Source organism: Dipodomys spectabilis, unplaced genomic scaffold (genome assembly GCF_019054845.1).
Source record: "Dipodomys spectabilis isolate Male_0828 unplaced genomic scaffold, ASM1905484v1 ptg000034l, whole genome shotgun sequence".
Classification (NCBI taxonomy): Eukaryota; Metazoa; Chordata; class Mammalia; order Rodentia; family Heteromyidae; genus Dipodomys; species Dipodomys spectabilis.
The window spans coordinates 820018-835757 of NW_024870711.1; the positions used below are offsets into that span (position 1 = coordinate 820018).

Below are 15740 nucleotides of genomic sequence, written 5' to 3' on the forward strand. Positions count from 1 at the left end.
TTAGGGAGTTGGCTAGTAAGTAGTTTGGTGAGAACAGCATTTTAATGATACTGAGGGGAGTTAGTAGAAAAGCAACCAATCGGGGAATTATGATCTATAGAACTTGCAGATGGATGAGTTCTGTGATAAACCCAAACTACTTGACAACGAAATCGGGGCAGGAGGCTAGAAAAGAATGAGGAAATAAAGACAGGACAATCCTCTTTCTGTTTCCTCTCACAGGAAACAGAAAGGAGACCAGCCATCTCCAAGGACTCCCTGCTCGATTTATCCCAAAGCCAAGCTCTGTAAGGAGGAATACAACCAAGATGGCGGCAATAGGCTCCAGGGCCATCTCCTATCACTTATCTATGCCATGTGCTCTTTTTCTTGGCCATGTTTTTTTTTTCCCAGTAAACTTTCCTATCATGAGCTTGCTTACGTTTGAGTCCTGTCTGAATGCTTCTCTCACCAGGCACAAGGACCAAGAGATGGTTTAGCTGTTCTTCACTTTCTGGTAACACATTTGGTGTATTGACTGGGAAGTTGGAGGCTTGGACTTGGACTTGGACTCATTGAAAGGTTACAGTAACTGAAATTAGAGAAAAGAGCTTTCATTCCAAACCAGTGGGTGTTGGCTTGTACCCTCGTCCCTAGTGGAAATAAATATCAAATCAGAGAAAACAAAGGACAAATGTAACCTTTGAGGTGTGTGTGTATGGAGGTAGGAGCGGGCAACAAAAGACTGAGTGAAGGAATGAGTATTAAAACTTTACTCAGGATCTTATTTTTGTAGTTTAATATTATTGGAACAAAGATCGGAAGGTCTACTGAGACTTAGAACTAGAATTATCCTTAGCCATTTGAACAATTTGTTCAACTTTAAGGCCAAGAATCTGTAGATACACTATATTTGTTCACTTCTAAACCCAGAAGCTTTAAAATAAGTTAAAAAAAAGTGTTCTTGAGTTATATTTACACACCTTGAAAGGTTCATGTCAGATAAGAAACTGCCCCAATAAATTTAGCAGTTTACTATGCAATAGGAGAATGAGCCCTACGCTCAAATCATTTGATTTTGTACAAACAGCTTCCTGTTAAAGGTCAGACTCAAATGTCCCATCTCGTCAGCACTGCCCTTAGCTAGGGGCAGGAAGATGGAAAGGAGCCACTGTCTGTGGTCTGTCCTTTAACGTCCCAGAGCAAAGAAGCTCAACGCTCAGACAACCACTCAGGAAGATCAAATGGGACAGAAACCAAACCAGAAGCAACACCAAATGCAGATCTTCCAAACCCACTGCTAGACAACTACACTCAATAAAAACCAAGGACGGGGAGAGAAAAGAGTCAACAATGAACTGAGATTTCATACACACACACACACACACACATTACATACAGTTGGCAGACATTCTTAAAAAGAGAAATTATGGTACAAATGCCACTTATATGATAAAAATACATACAAACCACTGATGCTGATGTGAAGACATTTTTGTAAATTACATATATACATATAGAGATAGATAGATAGATAGATAGATAGATAGATAGATAGATAGATAGATAGATAGATAGATATGCCTCTTCCAAATCCTTAACATTTGTTTTGTTTTTTTTCCCCTTTGAATATTTTCAAAGAAATAGACAAATCTTGATCTTTAAAGAAAAATAGGGGGCTGGGAAGGTGGCTTAGTGGTAGAGTGCTTGCCTAGCATGCAGGAAGCCCTGGGTTCGATTCCTCAGTACCACATGCACAGTAAAAGATACAAATGGTGCCGTGACTCAAGTGGTAGCATGTTAGCCTTGAGCAAAAGAAGCTCAGGGACAGTACCCAGGCCCTGAGTTCAAGCCCCAGGACTGGCAAAAAAACAAAAAACAAAAAGAAAAGAAAAGAAAAAAAAGGTTCTGGAATCTGGTAAGCAGGAAGAGGCAGAACAAGAATTGTGTTGAATGTGTCAGCCTACAAGTTGAAAGTTAGAGGTGTGTCTGCCCAAGGGATGGAGTCTGCACAAATGCAGTAACAATACTAGCTAATAATTATTCAGTGCCTGAAAATGGACAGACCCTGATTTAAGCATTAAGAATTAGGTCAGTATTAACTCATTTAAGCACTACAACCACGCTATATGCTATACTATTATTACTCTCATTTTAAAGCTCAGGCAAGTGGGGCACATACATTAAGCTACTCACCCAAGATCACACTATGGGTCACTGGCACAGCCTGTATTTGAATGCACACGGTTTGATTCTGGAGGTTAAGACTTCTCTCAGCAGTGCTGCAACATCTCCAGTTCTCTCATGGGGCACTGTGTCTAGCACACAAACTGAGACCACTGGAGAGAGGAAGGGTGGGTGGACACAGTGCTCATCCTCAATATGCGTGTGCAAAAGTGGAATCAGGTATGTCTACAGGTATGAATGAGGTTGGGAGACAGGGACAGAGCCATGGGAGGGGCGACACTGACCAAGATGCACTGTACTTACAAATTACTATGTGGAATGAGAACCCCTCTGTACAAACTAAATGAACGAACATGAATCAAATAAATATCCCTGGAATAAATGACTGATTTCTAGTATACACATGTGCATGAAACTCACGGATGCTTTCTTTTTCTTCACTGAAGTTATACCTCTCCTTCGTGATTATTGTCATTCTCATTGCTAAATGGTGGAGACCATTGCTTCTTATATTATTCTAACATTGTCCTGGCTAGGCAGACAAAGCGGTCATTATTTTGCTCTACTGATTTTTTCTTTTCTTTTCTTTTCTTTTTCTGTCAGTTGTGGGGCTTGAACTCTGGGTCTGGGTGCTGTTCCTCATCTCTTCAGCTCAAGGCTAGCGCTCTACTACTTGAGCCACAGCACCATATCCGGTTTTCTGGTGGTTACTTGGAGATGAGAGTTTCACGGCTTTTCCTGCTGGAGCTGGCTTTAAACCATGGTCTTCAGAGCTTAGCCTCCTGAGTAGCTAGGATTACAGGTGTAAGCCGTCAGCGCTCAGCTCTGTATTGATTTTAAGGGAAACAGCGCTATCTGTTTTAGCTGTGCTTCTCTGCTTTTCTAAACCAACCAGGACAAGGTCCTCTTCTCAGCCCACCCATGGCAGGGGACCCAGTTTGTGGGTCAGTGATGAACACATCCTCCTTTTCCACTCCTGAACCTGCTGGCCCTCTAAGATGACTCAGACCATCGATGCTCTTATGGCCATCTCAAATTCGATGCGATGAACATACAGCTCTTCCTCTCGTCTCTGTGACGCCTTTCAGCTGCCACTTCCTGGCAATACGTCAACCTCCAGACCCTTCCAACACTGAAGCAGAACCCTAAGTCCCCTATGACTCACCCCTAACCCGGTTCCCAGCACAAGCAACCCTGTGCTAATCCTGCTGCTGGTTTCTCTAATCAGTTCCAAATCCATGCTCTTTGTCATTCAGATTTGGTATCTACCCCTGGCTCCCCAGATAACCTTTATCAATGCAGCCCTTCCCGGTTCTGGTGAGGTCAACCACAGGCCTTTACCCTCTCCTCTGAATCTCTGAAACCCACCTTGCTCCTGTGGCCCTGAATAATCAAGTCCCTGCTCTCCTCCAGCCAGTCCCATTTATGAATGCCCCGTGACTCCACACCAGCACCACCTGCTCACCTGACGCTTACAGAAGACCACTTTCATTTCCACATCTAAGTCAGCCTGCTTTGCTGTCCTGGGCCCTTGACAGCCCAAGAAGCCCCCAAAAGATTTGTCAGGAGAAAGATAGTTCCTTATTAATGTCCTGCATCCCAAATACAGTTACCTTGACTCATGCCAGTGCAGATCAATCCATATTACTCTATTTGGTATTAAAGTCTGTTGATACTCTATTTTTTGAACCTCTGTTTATATAACATCTTAGGGGACATGTCTAATTTTCTCTGAATGACTTAGTCTAGTATCATGAAGTTTCTTCTTTGGGGAAAACACTGAAATTAAAGAATAAAGCAGAAACATACTTAGTGCTATAGCTTGGCTATTAAGCATCTCCCAAAGTCCCCAATGTTAGATGCTCAGTCCCCAGCCTGCCATGACTCTAAGAGGTAGGCATCACGGGTTCAGGTCACTGGGCATGATCAGAAGGGAATTATGGGAAAATGGTCTCCTTCACTTGCTCTTTTTAACTTTCTGGCATCTCACGAAATGCTGCCTCATCACAGACCCAAGGTAAAGAAACTTGTAGAAATGTGAACAAACTAAGCCTTTTACCCTTTAAAAACTGGCTATCTTAGGATAACAGAAAGCTAAGCAACACGCACCTAGCATCCCAGTTTATTTTTTTATTTTGCTTTAGATTTCTGTTTGTTTTTGTGCCATTACTTGGGCTTGAATTCAGGGCCAGGGTACTTTCCTTTAGCTTTTTTTAACTCAAGGGGAGCTCTACCACATGAGCCATACCTCCCTAACTGGCTATTCACTGCTTAAGAGTTTCTTGGATTTGTTCCCATCCACTGGCTTCTAACCTCAATCCTCAGATTTCAGCCTGGGTAGCTAGGATTATAGGCGTGAGCTACCATGCCTAACTCTACCATCCCAATTTAATTACAGAGGAAATGACAAAAACTAGTTGTAATAATGATATCCTCCATGGAGTAAGGCATAAGACTTCAGTCATTCATGCATAAGTTTGTATTCCTCAAAGCCTAAGATACTCCTAAGCATTTTCCTGGGATATTTCTGCTGATCTCTTTTCACCTCTTCATTTTTTATTCTTTTTTTTTTTTTTTACTGTTTATGCTAATCAGTAGAATGGGAAGCCCAGCATCTGCTTACCATGAAGTGAGATGGGCAGGCGTGTGGCGGCGGTCTCTTGGGGTGAGCCATGTTCTGAGACCTCACGCTTGTGTGAACTACGTGAAGTTCTTTAGCTCTGGGATTTGCAGAAAAGCCCCCTGTCACAGCCAGCCCAGAAATGGATGTCATCTACATAATCATAGACTAGTGTTTCTCTCCACCACCACCCCCTTTTTTTTTTTTTGGCCACCAAATCTTACAAGAACCTAAAGAAAGTTATAAAGCCTCTTACCAAAAAAAAAAAAAAAATTAACAACTAGAGATAGTCCCAGATTTTGTATATACCATTTTAGGATCTGTCTGAGGTTTGTGAGAAAATGATAGGCTATGAACATCTACATTTACCCTGTAATTTATGATTGCTGTGGGGTTCAAGAAGAGAGTGGAATAGATTGGGGGAAATTAAGAAACAATAAGGAAGGAAGAGAGGAAGAAAGAGAAGGGTTATAGTATGAAGGACAAAGAAAAAAAGGGGAGAACAAGAGAAAAGATAAAAAAATTCTAATACACTAATTCTCTATCTATTTGTCTCTGTGTCTTACCACTTAGTTTCAGGCTTAGAGGCAATTTCAGAAGAATTAGTTTTGATTTAAGTTAAAAAGAGACAGAAAACCCAAGTATCCTTCACTAGAGGCAAGGACTCAGTTTTGCCTAGGCTACTGTCAAGAGATAAGAACATCAGATTTAATGCAAACAGCTACTCTAAATGGTATATATTTCCATATTGCCTGAAGAGCAGTCATACTTCTTCATTGGGTGGTTATCTGCTTTGAGAGGGCTCTTGCATTTGGGAAGGGTTGCTTTTGTTCACCTTTTAAGAAGAATGCAAGATGGTACTCAAATGAATAAAATAATTTCTCTTCCCAAATACTTGCCTATTATCAAAAGTCAGAAACACAATTGAAGCCAGAACCTAGATGATGCTTTGCTGGGCAAGTTGCTCCTTTGTTCATTCACCTTAACTTTTTGTGCTGGTTCTTTTGAGAGTACTGGGGCTTGAACTCAGGGCCTCACACTCTTCCTGAGCCTTTTAACTCAAGTCTGGTGCTCTACCACTTGAGTTCCACCTCCAGTTCTAACTTTTTGCTGGTTGATTTAAGAGTCTCTCAGATTTATCTGCATGGACTGGCTTCATACCTGGATCCTCAGATCTTAGCCTGAGAAGCTAGGAATCAGGAATGAGCCACTAGCGCTCAGTTCACCCTCCACTTCGATATCATATATCTCAAACAGTTTCCCTTCCCTATTGGTTATCCCCTACTTATAAAAATGCCTTTGCCGGCCTAGGAAAGTAGTTTTTGCTCAGAGAAAATATCAGGACATTCACAAAGATGGACTATGGACCAGAAACCCTTTGTGAGCTCTACCTAACCCAGTCTGCATCTTCCCAGAAAATGACCAGGTCAGCCTGTTAGAGACACACAATCAAAAACAGAACAAGGTGCAAGCTGGGGAACTGAACAGTATGTGCTTTGCCCTCACGATAAGAAAAGCTTCCTGTAAAAGAAGTACTACTATTTCCCCTCGCCCTACCTGCCATAGACATCTATCCATGACTCCGATCTGTTCATTTACACTGGCTAAAACAAAAATTAAAAACTAGTAACAGGCCAGGTGCTGGTAGCTCACACGTACAATCCTAGCTAGTCTGGAGACTGAGATCTTGAGGCTAGCGGTTCAAAGCCACCCCAGGCAAGAAAATCCATGAGACTCTTGTCTCCAGTGAACCACCCAAATAGCTGGAAGTAGGGGTATAGCTCAGTGGTAGAGTGCTAACTTTGAGCAAAGAAGCCCATGTCTGGAGGTCGTGCCATAGGACTAGCACAAAACAACAACAATGACCAAAACAAAACAAAACAAAAAAACAACTAGTGACAGAAAAGGAAGGAACCCTGAATGTTTGGGTCCTGTTCTCCATCTGCTTTCCTCCAGCCGTTCCCACTGGGACTAACTCGAGGCCATGCTCCAAGGACTACATGAAATTCTGCCTCATCCATCCACCTTTCCTGGGATCCTCAATGAGTGCACTTTCACTCCTGGGAATTTCCGGCTTGATTTCCTCTTGGGACACAGCTCACATTCTGTCTGACTGGGTATCTGGATACAAAGTATTTTCACTGAACTTAGCTTCTATCAACCGGATCTAAGTTTCACTACTGTGTCCCGCAAGTACCTAAAACAGTGCCATTCACACAGGAAGGCCTCAAAATATGTATGTGGAATTAAAAGGAAAAGTCAGTCTGCTGAGCTAATCTAATTAGGCCATCTCCAACCTGTGAACTCTAGAACAGTGAGGCTGCTGAACAGATATGAGTTATCTGAACACAAACCGGGCATCAATATATTAGTGTTTATTACTTCTGCTCAAAGGGCCTTTGCACCTGCTGATCCCACTACCTAAAATCTTTCTCCTGAGATATACAGGTGGTTCTTGCCCTCCTCTTCTGCTGATCTTTGCTAATGTCACCTTCAATAGAAGGTTTATCCTCATTCAAATTTCTAACTCTCACCTCCCCAGAAACTCCCTATTGCTTTTCTATTTTGCTGCATATGTATGACTGACTGCCATTGATGAGGCTACTACTCAAAAGAGGAACTATGGAATTTGATTTAAAAAATGAACCATCAGGCATTTTTAAGACACCCACTTCTGTCTGCACTGTGCTTGATTCTGTACAGGACACTGACTAGCAGCCAAGAGCTACCATCTTGATTACATACTGCTGCCATGTATCTGCACGGGAAAAGATGGGACAGGGAGAGCAGACTAGGCATCCCCCATCACCCCATCAGCACAGGAATGCGCTCAGTCTTCCATACCTTCTTCTGTTCCACAGGTGATGTGATGAAATAAATGTTGGGTGGACACATTCAACAGCAAGCACAGGGCTAGGTGTCAGACTCAGAGTTCTACTTGTTCTCAGTCAACTCAACATATAAAAGAGAACCAATAACCCTATAGACGCCCCCAAAATACAAGCATACAAGTGTAATCATAATCATCCCTTTGCAAGTAGCAGCAAGGTAGGATGGAACTAGTATGAAAGGTGGCCACTTCTAGATGGGAGGGGTGAGTGGAGGATGCAGACAGGGTGATGGGTACTTCCAAGGAGAGAGAAGAGTATGAAGAAAGGATGTAGAGTGGAAGAGCCAATGCTAGAACCAAATGGACAGCAGTAACAGGACGAAGGCTGGGAAGGGTGATCAGATCAGCTCCCAAAGGCCTGCCAACCCATGGGCATGAGCTCAGCTTCATCATAAAAAACAACGGGAAGTCATCGGGGATTCTGTAACAGGGAAGTAATATGAAAAGGTAAATATTGAACCATCTTCAGATCACATCTGAGCATGATAGCTGTGTAAAGTACCTTAACCACTATCTAAAAAGATTTTTCCATCCATCAGTCCTCAGAAAGCAGTTCCTCCTGGATCGTAGTTCATATCTGCCTCCAGAGAATTAAAACGTAAAGCAGATTTACTAAATCTGACCGACACATAAAGAACAAACTAACAGAGAGCAAGCTATTATAAGTTGAAGAGCTAGGCACCCACTACCGTTCATTGTAGAATGTGGGTTGATAAATTGAGAAATCCTCTCCAAAGCCTTCCTGAATACCTCAGGTTGGATTCAAATAATCACAGTTGTAACAGAAGCCAGGTCATGGGCTCATTCATTGAAATATACTATCATACCAAATCCTCAAAGAAGACATAAGGTAATTGGCAACGAAGCTGTGTGTTAGGAAAGTTAAGTAATCACTGGTAGTGAGTGTGAAAAATCTGAAACAAGGTGTGCCTGTACAGCACATAACTTTAACCACTAATTATACAATTCTAATCCTTCCCCACTTGATACATTCTGTGAGAGCAATGAGCAAATGTTTGTCCTTTGATTTGCTATAGTACCTGACATGTGAACTCAAGAACTTCGTGGTGAATGAGTGGTTACAATATGAAGTGAAGGAGTTCAGACATGGACAAAGGTCACCTACTGGACATCACTGAGGAGAGATGTGGAAGTCAGCTTCCAGGTTGGCACCCAGTGATCCCTGCTGACTGCTATTTGCCTAGTCCCCTTTTTGTACAGTCGCTCACCACAATGGCTCAGTGCTGTCCCATGTAACCAGCAAAATCACTTCCCTGGCTAAGTCAGAAAAGGTATTACAGTGGATCCCTCATTCTGAGGATTCCGGGCACCAGGCTGTGGCGCCATTCCTGTATCAGAAAGGAACCTGAGGAAGAAGCAGGACCAAATAGCAGGAGGGATTGGGGAAAACAGATAAAAAGGAGAAGAAACAGGAGAACAGAAGCAGAGGAAGAAAGGAGAGGAGGAGGCAAAAGGAGAACAGGAGGAAGAAGACAAAAGGAGAAGAGACATATGGCATGGAAGAAGAAAATGATTTGGTGAAATGCTAAGATGTAGACATGCTTTGAGTTCTCTAAGCAACTCTATGTCCTTTAGTGATTTCAGTTCTTTGTCTTCTGAGGAGCCTTCCATGTACTGCATCTCATTCTGATCTGAGGTTAGGAGAAAAGCTGACATCTATAGAGAAGGAGTAAGTATCGTGCACTTAAATTTTCATCAGAAAAACAAATAATCTGAACATAAGATTAAGGCTTTATCTGGGTCTAGTCATGAAAGAATCCACTAACAGATTCTCAGCATTCCTTTCACTGAGATCATGAGGCCCCATTTCCCGGCCTGTGTATTAGGGCAACTTACTCAAAGAAGAAATGTATCCAAGAGAAGTTTTAATACCCATAACATTCTCTATCCCAAGGTAGGATAGTTTCTTGGCCTGAGAATTGTGTTCCTTTGAGGACTGTAGTAGCTCTGAGAAGCACCTCCTTATGCTAATTCAAGAAGGAGAGGCATTGGCCTTTAACTGAAAGCAAGCATGAAGAAACTTGCTCTGTACGAAGAAGCCATCAACAGAATAATCTGCCATGCATGCACAGTGTAAGGAGGAGGAGGCAACTGGAGGTGTGGTTCAAGTGTATAGTGCCAGTCATGTGAGTGGGCGAGGCCCTGTGTTCGATCTGAAGTAGTGGCACGATCAAAGCTGCTCAAAACCCAGAAGAAAATTAAGTCAGCAAGATTCCCCAGCCCGGCATTCTCCTGTGAAGAAGTCATATATGGTACTGAGAATAGATTCTTCAGAACCTATTCTAAGAACTTAAAGTATCTAGCTCTCACTCTAAGAAAACAAAACACTTCAATAAGAAATGCATATATCTGCCTTGGAAAATTTGGAAGGTGGAACATATACCAATTAAAGACCTATAGAATAATAATCAAAACACTTCAAGAAATCTAAAATTAGAAAAACAGAACTTCAACAATACCTTACTCATGACATTGCTGATGAACATGATTAAATAACCAAGAGAAGTCTAAGAATGTTCATCACAATCCCAGACAAACGAGGTCCATGGAACATTCTAGGATTGGAACATTCCAGCCTAAGAAGCTCCTAAGATTAACCGCAGTCAAAGAAAAATCCTTTATCAGAAAAAAACAAAAAAACAAAAAACGATGTGATCTCTTGAAACAATAGACTTACTGGACCTATAGGAATTATTACCAAGAGAACACAGGCTGATTTGAAAATGTCTACTCTGTGACCCAAGCCACAGGATCATAGAAAGTAATTACCATCATCCAGTTACAGCAATTTTACAGGGACACAGCCTAGTAGGGAGAAATACCTCCTGAGTCTCAGTATTTCCCACAGCCTATTACCAGGTCTTACACACAGAAGGTATGTAGCTAATGTGGGAACCGATGCTAACATGGCCCACACTCTACCCTCTGAAGGAGTTACAATCCAAGAGACCCATGTCCCATGTGTTTCCCGGCTTTGCATTTTTACCATCATTGAAGCTGTCGCTGGTGGCCGTGTGGGTGAAAGGTGACTGGGCCCGGGGCTCCTCGCACAGGGAGTAGCTGTGCTCAGCTTGGATGAGAGGTGCTGGGGATGTAGGAGATGGCTCCACTTCCATCGACACGCTCTTCTCCGAGAGGAAAGGGTCATTCAGGAGCTGACCCAAGACATTCTGGGAAAATTCATCCAGAAGTTCGGAGAAGTGCTGCAAGAAACAACAGAAGAACAACTGAGTTTCCCTTAACCATCACCTGATCCGTACTCTACGCACATCCTCTGAAGCAAAAAACATCCAGCACTTCACTATGTAAAGTCACTTACATATAATATCCATTTGTCTATTTCTGTCAGCAAACCACAAGTTTAATGCTTAAAATAGCCCTGATTTATTATTCCTTGCTCATCTGTGGTTAGGCTGGTTGAATGAGCTGATTTCACTGGGGTTTCCTGATACAGCCTCATTGAGCTGGATGGAGGGTGAGCTGAAGATGGGGCTGGCCCGGGCAGCTGACTGGGTCAGGCTGGGCTTCCTCTTGTGGGCACAGAAAGGTTCTGTGATTGATAAAACATCTGAGTGGTTTCCAGAAGTCACATGACACCACCACCTCCATAGCCTCCAAAGGAAGTCACAAACCAGGGCTCATGGGTTAGGAAAATAGGCTCCGCTTCTCGAGGAGAAGAATGGCTGAAACACACTGACAAGAGTGTGGATGGAGGACAGTGTGAGTCCCTGGGGGATGATGCTGTCCGGATCTGCCACATTCCCCACTGGCAGTGTCTGTGAAGAAGCTGTCCCCCAATCTCAAAGCATCAGGTGTGATTACAGCCAAGATCAAAGGCATCAGAGGCAGTGCAATAGTCTAGATTTGGAATCACCCCACCGGTCCATGTGTTAAGAGTCTTGGTCTCTAGCCTATGGTATTATTATCCAGACCTTCAGGACCTATTACCTCTTACATAAAGGTTGGGTGGGGCTAGTGGGAGATTATCAGGACACTGGGGGTGTGCCCTTCATGAGGTCTGTAGGATCCTTGTCTCTTTCTTTTTCTCGGGGTCACTTTTCAACCAGGAGGTGGACAGTCATGCTCTTCTATGAGCCTTCCCCCTATCCCATACTGTGCTGCCTTGCCTAAAGCACAGAGCCAACTATAGGCTAATGTCCCCCAAATAGGAAGCTAAAAGAATTTCCCTTCATAAGTTGATCATCTTAGGCATTTCTTAGAGTGACAGAAAACACTCAAGAGTCAGGTTCTCTGTATTCTTCTACTGCCTGGACTTTGTTCCTATCTAGTTTTCCCATTATCTCCTTATTTACTCTCACTCTCTCTCTCCAATATCATGAACTTCCCATCCATCCATATGCTATGGACATGAGGCAGGAATAGTTGATAATCCCTGGGATTTCTAGATCTCTTGTTCTACTGCCCTACTCTGAAGGAACCAAAGGCCCATGCACCTGTGGTGCAAGGATCTGCAGAAGAGCATTTCTCAACCTAAGTAACTGACATAGTGGACTAGGGAATTCTTCTCAGGGTGGGGCTGTTGTACTGTATATTGAGATGTTTAGCAGCATCCTTGGTCTCTGTCCACTAGATGCCAGTAAACTCCCCAGGGTCTAAAGACAAAAGTGTCTCCAGACAGTGCATTTCCATACAGAAGATCACCATCAGCCATCTGTTCTCACTTCCTCTGTCAGTCATTGAAGGTCACCTCCACTCCACTCATTACCCCTCTTCATAATCTTTTAGCCCTAGTAGTTAACACAGTCCCTAGAAGTCCAAATAAGCCCACGTGGGAGGAAAGTTCTGATTTTGTAGTTACCAAATGTTAACTTTAGAAAGACACTAGGAAGGCAAGATAGATAAGACAGAAAGCTCTTTCCCAGATCCACTACTGTTTGGGCTGGTGACTCAAATCTCTAGATACATACATATGGACTACATGGGGGAAATCTTAAGACATAGGTCTAGGCAGAGCCCAAGAGCCTTCATGTCTAACCAACTCCCAAGTAAAGCTGCTAGGCAGAGCCCAAGAGCTTTCATGTCTAACCAACTCCCAAGTAAAGCTGCTAACCAAGCAAGGAAAGGAGCCACAGCAAGACTGAGGTTAGCAGCAGATTTCCTAATTACACCAGAGTCGGAAGTCAGTGTCACATTCCCAAGCATCTCTTCAGAGCCTGTCCAACAGGATGCTTTGCAGTGTTCAATGGAGTGCCTCTGAAGACCCAAATTAAAACCACAAAAGGAAAAAGAACAGAGAGTAAAATGCAAAGGCAAGGACTGAACTCACAGTCCCTCCAGTTCCAAACCACAATCCTGCCGCCTGGGTTACAAACACTGGCCCGTTCTGTCAGCCTTCTGGAATTCTGCTCTATCTGGAAGCGAAGCAAAGCTGCCTAGGACTGGCTTGGCTGCTGGCATAGTTCTCTCTCTCCTGAGAAGCACTAATGAATGTTTTCATGAACATCCCTGGATAACCAATAATAAACTATCTCAAGCTCTGCTCACCTTCCCCAGGCTCCCTCTACTTTGGATAATACAGCAATTATCATGTTATGAAACAATTTAGCCCTAATGACAGGCAGTCCTGAAAGAATCCCACAGTTGTTATCAAGTACATGATGATGACAGTCCCCTCTGCAGAAAAGAATCTCCACACGAGCAAGGATCAACTGTGCCCGCCCACCTACTTGGGGACTTAAGCACAGATAAGCACCGAGGAGGACCAGGGCTTAGAAAGTGCTCATCCAGTACCACCAGACACGGAGATTCAGCCCAGCCAAAGGGCTCCGTCTGGGTCTCTTTAGAAGCTGTGGGTTCCGGGACTCAGCAGAAAAGAGCAACTGCCAGTGCTGGTACAGGTTTTGGGTCAGTACCAGCTCATCATCATACCAGCCAGAAACAAGCATTCTGGTCCTGGTGGCCAGAAACCGGAGAAAGGAACAAAGTTATCCTCAAAAGGAGAGGTTTTCTTAGATCCTGCAAGCACTTTAGTAAAATACTCAAAGATTATAAAAAATGTACTTTAGTTCTTTCTTTTTTTTGCGGGGTGGGGGGGGGGGGGTCCAGTCATGGGGCCTGAACTCTGGGCCTGGGCACTGTCCCTCAGCTCTTCAGCTCAAGGCTAGCACTCTACCACTTGAACCACAGTGCTACTACCGGCTTTTTCCTTATGTGGTGCTGAGGAATCGAACCCAGGGCCTCGAGCATGCAAGGCAAGTGCTCTACCACTGAGCCACCTTCCCAGCCCCGTACTTTAGTTCTTTCAAGAGAATGGAACGATACCATTTTGCCCATTCTCTCTAATGGTTTAATCAAGCTTTATGAGTTTAGAAAGTACTTCTTATTCGAGGGTCACAACATTCCAGGAAAGTTTGTTTTCAACCCACATTCTGAGATTCCAGTCAGCTATAGGGAGACCATTAAATACAATCCTCTTATGTCAAATTAGTTGGACTTTCCCACATTGCTTGGTCCTAGGAAAGAGGCATTGGAGCCTCACTACCCAGTTGCATGGAGAGGGTTTGTTTTGTTCTGGGCTTGAACTCAGGGCCTTGAGCTTAATAAGGCTGGCAGTTTACCACTTGAACCACATCTCCAGATATGTTTGTTTTATTTTTTGATGATTATTTTTTAGATATTGTCTTGCTTCTCATACAAGCATATCCCACAGTTGCTGGGATAATAGTCTCATGTCATCTTGTCCAGCTTCCCTCTGTGGAGATGTAATTTTGAGGACTTTTAGGCTTAGGATGACCTTGAACCTTAATCCTCCTGATTCAACCTTTCTAGTGGCTAGGATTATATATTAGTTGCTAGCACTTGATTCAAGAGTTTTAACAACTGCAAGACAGGAGGCTGATGCTCACTCATGAGGATGTAGACAGGATTAAATGCCAGGCTGGTGGTTCATGCCTGTAATCCGAGCTACTCAGGAGGCTAAGTAAGAACTGAGGTTTGAATCCAGTCCAGGCAGAAAAGTCCTTAAATTCATCTCCAACTAACCACCAAAAAACTGTTAGTGAAGCTGTGGCTCAAGTGATACAGAGCCAGCTTTAAACAAGAAAGGGTAAGGCCCTGAGATCAAGCCCCAGTACTGGCACATATTGGTATATACACACACACATACACACACATACACACACACACACACACACACCTCACACCTCACTGGATAGCAATTTTACAAATTAACAAAACAATAAAGGTTGATATTTCATCTCTGATATTTCCTTTTTACCCACTAGGAAACAACTGCAGATGAAAACAAATTTATTTACCCTATAAAATAATCCTAGATGACCTAGATTGATCTTCCCTGGACAGAGAGAGACTTAGAGTAAGCCTCTCTTAATTTGACATACTTTTAATTTTCTTTGATATGCTTTTCATCTCCATCTTACCTAAATATTTTATCAGTCAGCCTTATCAACTCTATGACTCAGCTGGAAATCTAGCCCTTTTGAAGCACCCAACATCCTCTTTCCAAAGATGAAGAAAGGTCTGTCATGAACACAGAGGACAGTCCCTCTCCATGAAACAAGTTACCTGGTGTTCCGGTCCTGTGTCCCACAGAAGGTGCCCATTAGGTACCTTCTAAGGCTTTGTGCTACCTGGCATCAGCCCAGCAGACCTCTTTGGTGGAAGGTAGAGATGGAACGAGCAAAGATGTAAATTCTAGTCTTAGCACTATACCCCACTGGATGTCACTCAACTCCCGGGGACTTAGTTTCCTTCTCTCTAGAACTATGCACGTGCTAGGTGTGGATGTGTGTGCTTGTGCTGATGAGGTGGTAGAGTGGATTTTAAACTAGATTCATAGATTATCACCTCTCACGGATTCAAGGACCCAACTCTTGCAGTATGTCTTGAATGGGAGGAGGGGAATCTATGCATCTGAGTTTGAGCCCTGCCAGCAGGGATAGTAGTAATCATACTCAACAGTGACAGGGCAGAGCTAACCACCCATTCTGCTACAATACCCTATAATTCTCCAAAATGTCAAAGGCGACAAAAGGGAGCTACAAAAGCTTTTCTACTTGGGAG

The 15740-nt window shown here is 43.3% G+C and overlaps 1 protein-coding gene across 2 annotated transcripts in view; it reads right to left on the reverse strand.

The window, feature by feature from the left end:
• The window catches only part of Creb3l2 (cAMP responsive element binding protein 3 like 2), a 111491-nt gene that overhangs the window by 41053 nt on the left and 54698 nt on the right, over positions 1 to 15740 (reverse strand). Inside the window, exons 1-2 of one of the 2 annotated variants that reach the window (XM_042677248.1) lie at positions 11017 to 11034; positions 10684 to 10900 (exon numbers count right to left, since the gene is read on the reverse strand). In XM_042677248.1, coding sequence (XP_042533182.1) covers positions 10684 to 10813 — 130 coding nt within the window. In that variant the 5' untranslated portion in view covers positions 10814 to 10900; positions 11017 to 11034. Of the gene's footprint in view, positions 1 to 10683; positions 10901 to 11016; positions 11035 to 15740 lie in introns of those variants that run through there. The other variant, XM_042677247.1, reaches the window with a different exon arrangement.